At 39.8% G+C, this 9299-nt stretch overlaps 1 protein-coding gene across 1 annotated transcript; it reads left to right on the top strand.

The window, feature by feature from the left end:
- Positions 1 to 1229: 1229 nt before the first annotated feature.
- LOC145014581 (uncharacterized) lies at positions 1230 to 5770 on the top strand. The gene is made up of 4 exons (XM_078972981.1): positions 1230 to 2668; positions 2958 to 3444; positions 3977 to 4746; positions 5329 to 5770. Exons 1-4 carry the CDS (start codon positions 1230 to 1232, stop codon positions 5768 to 5770), a joined length of 3138 nt encoding a protein of 1045 aa, XP_078829107.1.
- Positions 5771 to 9299: the final 3529 nt, after the last annotated feature.

The raw sequence follows: 9299 nt of genomic DNA, 5'->3' as shown, positions 1-9299 counted from the left end.
GCATATGCTGTGTCCCAGGTCGGATTAGAAGTCACGCAAAGGAGACAGTATATGGCTAACAGATAAGAGGAGTTTCATACATATATAACTTGCAGAGAAATAGAGTTGCATATGTTGTGTACCAGGTCGGATTCGAAGTCACGCAAAGGAGACAACACATGACTAACAGACAGAAAGAAAGAAAACGATATTCTACAAACCTAATTTATAATAATTTACCAGTCGCCCCATCCAAACGGAATTAAGGACAGAATCCACACATCGAGGCAAAGTTAAACCACAGTTCCAAGCACGGGTTCAATTAATGTGACCGATAGATTCCCATGTATATCTCCCTGCTCAACCTATCCGAGCGTTGTGACATCAGGTTAAACGGATCTAACTAGGTCAAGGTTTGTCAAGTCTTTAAAATTCATTAGGTTCAACTTTTCCTAGTCAAGTCCATTTAAAAACTTTTATGTGTTGGGTCAATATTATGGTTTATACTTTGCTTTTCTAGGAAATTGTATTTTTATGTAATATCTTATGTGTTTACGGCAGTAAACAGGTTTACGGCCGTAAACCCTATTTACGGCCCATGTTTACCCGGCCCATATTCTCATGTATATATAGGGGTGAGGGGTGTGAGGAAAAGAGGGATGAACACCAAGGATCTTAAGTGTGTGCATTTGAAGGTGTTCTAGAGAGAGAGAAAAGAGAGTGTGTGTTAGTGTGTGTGAATCTTGTATCCGGATCTTCATTCATAATCATATCATACAAGATTCATCATATTCTTCTTCTCATTCTCTTCTATTTGATCTGACATCATCCGTTTGATTGGGATTCCGCACCATCAAACGGATCTGATTGATACACAGGCAGATTAGCGACTTACAATTGGTATCAGAGCAGTAAACTGGTATCAAACTCATCTGATCGAGATTTTGGACGTTCAAGGAGTTTACTGTTGACCGTAAACACCATTCGAGAAACCATAATCAGTTAAAACACCATCATCGTAAACATTTTCGAAGAACAGTAAACTATAAATACTCAAACACCGTAAATTGGTAAGATCGTAAACTCCAAAACAGCAAACACTCACCGTAAACTCAGTTTACGGCCGCAAACATAGTTTACGGCCGCAAACTCTTGATTTGCCATACCAACCGTAAACTCTTTTGGAATTGTTAGAACACTTTAATTTTAAAATGGATTCTCAAGCTTAATTTCATGAACTTGATGCTGTTATGGGAACTACTACTCGCATTCTGAGGTTGATGTCTGCTGAAGGATTTCCCGAATGGAAATACAGAATTGAGAAGTACATCAAGATGAAAGATTTCAAGATCTGGAGAAGCATACTTAGAGGTCCAGTTAGGGTGACCATGACTGTTGGAGGTCAGTTGATTGACAAGGCCATTGAAAACTACACTGATGAAGAATTTGAACTGGTCGAAGAACTGGAAAGAGCTTTAGCTACATTAACCATGGCACTATCTCTTGACATTGCTCAAGGATTTCGCGAATACACTTCAGCCATGGCTCTTTGGGAAGATCTTATTGAGGTCTACGAAGGGAATGAAGATATGAAAGAAAGTAGGCAGGACATGCTAAGACAAAAGTTTAACATTTTCAACTACATTCCAGGAGAAACTCTTGAGGCTCAACTGCAAAGATTCACTGCTCTCACAACTGACATGAACATTTCTGGGATTTACTTAACAAAGTCAGAAATCAACAAGAAACTACTGAATACACTTCCTCGATCATGGGACATGAATGTGGCTGTGATTAAGAAAACCAAGGATTTGAATCGTCTCACTCTTGCAGAAATTATGGCTGTCATCAAATCCTGTGACATTGATGACAAACAGAGAGAAATCAATCATATGAATTCATATTCTACTGCAAACCTTGGTACTACATCCAACAATGATGCTCTGTCATCCTTCCTGACTCACTCAAGTCACGCTTTCTCAATTCAACAACCTCAGATTCAAACCCTCAATGCCACAACATTGATTCCACCACATCAAGTTCCAAGTGTATCAGTTCAACAAATTGTACCGGTTTCCAATGTGTCAACCAAAGCCTCATCTTCCAACAACAAAGAATCCGATGAAAATCTGGATCTAGTCACTGGGCTGGTCAACTGTTACAATGCCTTTGTAGCTGGAGATCTTCCACCGCAACTATCTTTTGCTGACCTAGACCAGATACATCCTGAAGACGTGGAGGAAATGGACATCAATTGGCAAATTGATATGGCTGTCTTCAGAGCTAAACAATTCGCCAAGAAAACAGGGAAAAACAATTGGGCTATGAATGCTGACAAAAAGGTGGGTTTCAACAAAATCATGCTGAGATGTTTCAACTATCACGAGTCGGGTCACTTTGCTCGTGATTGTCTAAAGCCAGATCGTAGAGTCAACAACAACCGACAGGTGGTTCCAATGGGAAATAACCGTGTGGGAGTTACAACTAATGGAGAGACAGCTATGGTTGTTCAATCATTTGACTGGGAGGATCAGATTCAAGCTTTAAACATATCAGGGCCAGAGAATGCTCACTTGGTTCAAATTGATGATGCTGCTTCAAAGAACAACGATGCTAATCCAGAAGCTGAAATGATGGAGTTGCAGCTTGCCCTGATGGTTTCCACCTCCTCCGAATCCAAGAAAATGAGGTAATCCTACCTTCTTGTTCTTTTGCTTGCAAGGAATATGTTACACTTCTTCGAAATGAAGTTCAAACCTTACGTAGGCAAGTAGAAGATCTTAAATATGAGGGTTATCAACTTAGGAAGGGACATAAACCACTTAAAGCTCAACTAGAGGCCAAAATAAAAGACTTTAGAAAAATACAAATAGAATTCAGTGAAAAATGTGAAATTTATGATTACTTAAGAGACAACTAGATAGTGTGACCAAAGAACTTGATGAATTGAAAATTAAAACTGGAAAAAATAATGTTAGTTTCAAAAATTACTCTGCTTCCAGTAAAACAGTTGAGTCTTTATGCGAAACACAAATGAAATTCAAAGAAAATGAAAGTAAAGGCCTAGGGTATGGTTGTGTTCCATCACCTTTTAATCATAATTACACATCATTCCCTTTGACACAAAACGAAACTGACAGGGAGTCACATCTTCGATATGGCAAACCAACCAGCTTTGTTTCAAGTGGTTTTATTAACATTGAAAGTACTAATGTTTCTACTTCCTCTGCAGATCCACTCTTAGATCAGGCCAAGTGTGAAGCTGGAGAATCTATCTCTGTTATTATTTCTAATTTTTCTACTGTGAACAAATTTGAGTGTGTTAAGATTGAAAAAGTTCCTTGTGTTAGCACATTGTCTGATACTGTTGAATTTAACTTTTTTGATATGTTTGATGAACTGTTTGGTAATTCTGATGATTGTGAATTTCATGAAGAATCATCAACTCCACAAATCAAAACGTCTGTAAAGAAAATAAACTTGAAAAATGCAATATCAATTCAAACAATAAACATATTTTCTTTAATTGTGGTGTTGGTGGACATATAGCTCGGAATTGTCAAAACAGGATGTTTATGCATTATTTGTCATTAAGAAGTGAAAATGAGTCTCGAGGAAGGTCTTTAACTAGAAAATCCTCAAGGTCTCATTCTCAAAATAATAATGGGAAAGGACATAAAAAGAAAACAAGGGCTAGTTTACACAAGAATAAGAATGTTGTCAAAAATAATAAGCATTTTCAAAAATCGAACAAGGCTGCTTCAAAATCGGTCTCTTCAAAAGGTACCACTGGATCCTCTAACATCACTGGTAGAAAATCCAAATGCTCATACCAATCTGTTAAGAAACCCATTTCAAAGCCAGCTGACTTTTTGACAAAACCTAATTTTCAATGGAAACCCAAATTTCAAAGCCAGCTGACTTTTTGACATATGTTACAGTCCAGGTTTGTGATGACCTGGGTTCCTAAATCTAAATAATTCCACTCATTTTGCAGGGGCAGTTGCGGAGGAATATCGTCTGTCCATGGTACGTCGATAGCGGTTGCTCCCGGCATATGACTGGAGACATCTCCCACTTGAGCGAAATTCAAACTTTTAATGGGGGTTATGTTTCCTTTGCGGGCGGAGATGGTGGAAAAATCACACAGCACGGAACTATTTCAAATGGAGTGCTGAGCTTCGAAAATGTCAACTTTGCACCCGAGTTAAAGCACAGTTTGTTGAGTGTCTCTCAGATATGTGACAAAGGCTATTCAACCCATTTTACTGATAAGGAGTGTTTGATTCTCAAGCCTGGCATCGTCATTCCAGAGGAATGGATTCTAGTTAAATCGAAATGGGAAAGAAATGCATACATCATTGACATGAACATTAACCTACCTGATCAAGTCATTTGTCTATTCTCAAAGGTTTCCAAACACAATGCTATGCTATGGCATCGAAGACTTGGTCATGCTAATGTGAAAAACCTGAATCGTCTAGCGAAAAACGAAACGGTCCGAGGCCTTCCTGTCAGAGACTTTATTACTTTTGAAAAATGTGTTTCATGTGCCCAAGGCAAACATCATCGGAAACCACATTTGCCCAAGAAAACCACCTCAGTTAGTCATTTTCTCCAATTATTGCATATGGACTTGTTTGGTCCGGTCAACGTCCTGAGCATCAGCAGAAGCTCATACTGTCTTGTTGTGATTGATGACTACTCTATATTTACTTGGGTCTTCTTCTTATCCAACAAAGCAGGGGTTGCTGATCTGATAAAAAGGTTTGTTGTGATGATTGAGAAGCAAACCAACAATCAAGTGAAGACGCTTTGATCTGATAACGGAGCTGAATTCAAGAATGCTACTCTTGATCATTTTTGCACAGAAAAGGGGATTGTGCGGCAATATAGCTCTGCTCACACACCACAACAAAATGGTGTTGCTGAAAGAAGGAACATAACATTGAAAGACGCCGCGAGGACAATGCTTTGTGATTCCAAACTTCCTGCCTTCTTTTGGGCCGAGGTGATCAACACTGCTTGCTACGTGCAAAATCGTGTCTTAATCAACAAAGATCAGATGAAGACAACATACGGAATTCTTTATGGACACAAACCATCTGTAGGCCATTTCCGTGTATTTGGATGCCCTTGCACCCTTCTTCACTTAGATTCCAACCCTAAATTTAATGCCAAAGCTGATGATTGTTACTTTGTGGGATATGTTGCGCGCACTGCATACAGGGTTTACAACAAAAGAACAAAGCATATTGTTGAATCTTATGATGTGCGCTGGCTGGAGGAGAATGAAACTGATGCTAGAGTGGGTCCCGATTGATTGTTTGATTACACATCCTTATTCAGATCTCTCAACGTGTTCTCAAATAATTCAAGTGGATCTTCCTCTGATCTGAAGAATGTTCCTGTAATTGAAGACGAAGATGAAGAAGTTGTCTACAGACCCCCAACGGTTGAAAGGGAATCCTCTACATCACTTGAGGGGGAGTTCTATGTTCACTTTGAGGGCGAGTTATCTGAACAACCATTTAGTCTTATGTCTGAAATTCCACCGGAAACTCCTAATGCTGATGCTACACCTCTAACACCCATTGAGAGAGAGTTCATGACTACAGATGCTTCCGCTGACAATCCAACATTTATGGAACTCCTCTTTCCTGAAGAAATAGCAAACGAGTTTGTAGCAGAGTCTTCTAATCGGACTCAACCAGCAGATGATGGAGGTTTCAATATTCACACTCTTCCTGTTTCTATCAATGAGATCAGCCAATATATTGATGGGTTTTGAGCATTCTAACACTTCCTAAGTGTACATGAAACCCTAATAACCTTGGATCTATGTTTGTCTAATTGTCATGCAAAGTTGAATTCCAAGGTTATATTCCTATCTAGCATACATGGGGAACAATTTTAACATAAAGTATAGATAGAATAACTTACCTTGTTGTTGTTTGTGTTCCTTGAAACCTTGTGAGCCTAGCACCCCAAGTGTGATGCCTCAAATGCTTCACACAACACCAAATGCTCTTGGAAGAACTTATGAGAGAATACTCACTTCTTCAAAATCGGCCAAGCCCTCTTGTTTCTTAGTGTAGCCAATTTTGGGTGGAGAATATGTTACTTATATAGTGTTGACACATCTAGGGTTAAACCCTAATGTGTCATGACTCTTCATTTCCATGACCCATGGGTTTGTAACTCCCATGGAGCATCCTATGGGTGGAACCCAACTTGATAGTCCATGGAGCCTTTTAGCCCACTATACAAGATATGGATGATTTACATAATCAACCCATATATTTAATTAGTTATCTTTTGATCACTTAATTAATTCTAAATTAATTCTTGATCAAACTAATCAAATAATATTATTAATATATTAGAACTTATAATATATTAATAATCTCCAAGTGTTATTTCTCTCATTTAGTCTATCCAATTGCATGGTGCCATGCAACCCAAATGGACCATGCCGGGTCGGGTCAAGTACATACCAGAAATAGTTATGGACTTAGACACCTTATCCAACAGTCTCCCACTTGGATAAGTCTAATAACTATTACTGCAAGTATGACTTCAGGAACCGATCGGCAATCGTAGCTCTTTTCAAGGTTTCTCGAAACTGAGAAGATGATGGTACGCCATTTAAGATAAGTGATCATATAATCCTCTGTTCTAGATATCAGTCGGACAAATACATGGAACAATGTCTTACTTATTGTCCAACAATTTGTTTCCCGATTTCCGATTTGTTTGACAAAGAACTTCATTGAACACATCAATTTAGTTCTGATCGGGCCCGGTACATAGGTCAAAACAAAATCATCGAGGGGCCCAGATATCAGCTTCTAATCCAAGAAGGAATAGATAAACTTCGACTCATATGTTTGTTCTACTACTCATTGAATTACACACAAGAGCACGATTTTATAACATCGAGTTACCAATGCGTTTTTCGTACAATCAATGCATAACCAACTTGTAAGTAACAAATCATATCTCTAGGTTTAAAGACTTATATGATATTACCGTCTCACGATCACTCGAGATAGAATTCCATGAAGTGATTCCAGTGAGCGTGGGTTGAGTCCAATGCTCAGAACTTATGAGCACTCATGATTGTTGTAGCCTTGTCTAAGACCTCTACAACCAAACATGACAGTCTTGATTCATACCTACTTCCGACATATGACCGACTGTGGAGGTTTGAATAATATGTTATACCAAACAAAATTATTCTGGAAGTCAAAACATGCAAAAGAAATATAGTAAACGATCGAAAAGAGATAGCAACACTTTACTCATAAATAAAACACTTTTATTCATCATCAAATGTCAATTACACTTTACAAATTTCGAGATTATCTAACTACTAAATCTAATATCATCCTTCAGCCCTATGCTCCGAGCATGCTGGAGATGCTTAACCCGAGTCAGTCCCTTCGTGAGGGGATCTGCCGGATTCTCATCTGATGATACCCTCTTTGCCACGAGGAGTCCTTCTTCGATCCGATGTCTGATGAAATGGTATTTTCTGTCGATGTGTCTGGATCTCCCGTGATCCCTTGGTTCCTTGGCTAAGGCAACAACACTTTCACTATCACAGAAAATTTCCATTGGCTCTTTAATAGCTGGTACAACTCCAAGGTCTCCAATGAAGTTCCTCAGCCATAACGCCTCTTTTGCCGCTTTGCTAGCTGCAATATACTCTGATTCACAAGTAGAATCTGCCACTGTCTCTTACTTGGAACTCTTCCAAGAAATTGCTCCTCCATTTAGGGGTAAAGACCCAGCCCGACTGAGAGCGGAAGTTATCCCTCTCAGTCTGGAAGCTAGCATCACTATACCCTACAACTCTCAATTCATCACTCCCACAGAGGGTAAGGACCCAGTCCTTAGTCCTTCGTAGGTACTTGAGAATATTCTTTACCGCAGTCCAATGTGCCTTGCCAGGGTTCCCCTGAAACCTGCTAACCATGCTCAAGGCAAAGGCTACATCAGGTCGAGTACACGTCATAGCATACATGATCGAACCTACAGCCGAAGCATAAGGTACTCGACTCATTTCTGCTATCTCAGCCTCAGTGCTAGGGCTTTGTGTCTTACTCAACTTGGCACTACACTGGATGGGCAATTCTCCTTTCTTGGAGTCTTGCATTCTGAATCTCTTCAGAACCTTATCCAAGTAGGTACTTTGACTAAGTCCAATTAGTCTTTTACTCCGATCTCTCAAGATCCTTATCCCCAAAATATAGGCAGCTTCACCAAGGTCCTTCATAGCGAAACACTTTCCAAGCCAGGACTTTACTTCCTGCAGGGTTGGAATGTCGTTTCCTATGAGTAGTATGTCATCCACATACAATACCAAAAAGCTAACTATACTCCCACTAGCCTTGACATATACACAAGATTCATCTTCACTCCTAGAAAAGCCAAATTCCTTGACCTTTTCATCAAAGCAAAGATTCCATCTACGAGGTGCTTGCTTTAATCCATAAATGGATTTCTCAAGCTTACACACTCTATTAGGGTACTTGTTGCTGACAAAACCCTCTGGCTGACTCATGTAAACATCTTCAGCCAACTTCCCATTAAGGAAAGAGGTTTTGACATCCATTTGCCAAATTTCATAGTCATGAAATGCGGCTATGGCTAACAGAACCCGAATAGACTTAATCTTGGCTACCGGAGAAAAGGTCTCATCATAATCCACTCCAGGAATTTGAGAGAAGCCCTTTGCAACCAGTCTAGCCTTATAAGTGTGTACTTTACCATCCATGTCGGTCTTCTTCTTAAAGACCCATTTGCACCCTACAGTCTTTCGACCTGGTACATTCTCAACCAAGTTCCAAACATGATTGTCATACATGGATTGTATCTCGCTATCCATAGCCTCTTTCCATTTGGCAGACTCGGGGCCCGCCATGGCTTCCTCGTAGCTATTAGGGTCATCTTGACTTACTAGTATCTCATCACTAATAAGTGTCTCACCTTCTGCAGTAATATGGAATCCATAGTAATGCTCAGGTGTACTCCTAACTCTCGTGGAACGCCTCAGAGGTACAGATTCGTCAATTGGCTCAACAGGAGTTTCCTCCTCAAGTTGAGGGCTAGAGTTTGAAGTTCCTTCACCACTTGACTCTTGAATTTCTTCAAGATCAACTTGCCTCCCACTGTCTCCTTGGCTTATAAACTCTCTTTCTCGAAAGACTCCTCTCCTGCTACAAAGACCACATTGTCACTAGGTCTGTAGAAGAGGTAACCAAAGGATTGTTGTGGGTAGCCGATGAAAATACACCTCTCGCTTCGGGGTTCGA

This window comes from Lactuca saligna, chromosome 1, assembly GCF_052625555.1.
Source record: "Lactuca saligna cultivar CGN05327 chromosome 1, ASM5262555v1, whole genome shotgun sequence".
Taxonomy (NCBI): Eukaryota; Viridiplantae; Streptophyta; class Magnoliopsida; order Asterales; family Asteraceae; genus Lactuca; species Lactuca saligna.
This window is presented reverse-complemented; position numbering and strand designations above follow the sequence as displayed.

Excerpts from the sequence above, each read along its gene's own strand:
- LOC145014581 (XM_078972981.1), top strand. The coding sequence starts at position 1,230 with ATGGGAACTACTACTCGCATTCTGAGGTTGATGTCTGCTGAAGGATTT. Across the intron at positions 3,445-3,976 it reads CTCCACAAATCAAAACGTCT|GGGCAGTTGCGGAGGAATAT; the intron begins GTAAAGAAAATA and ends CTCATTTTGCAG. Across the intron at positions 4,747-5,328 it reads GTTGCTGATCTGATAAAAAG|ATCTCTCAACGTGTTCTCAA; the intron begins GTTTGTTGTGAT and ends ATCCTTATTCAG.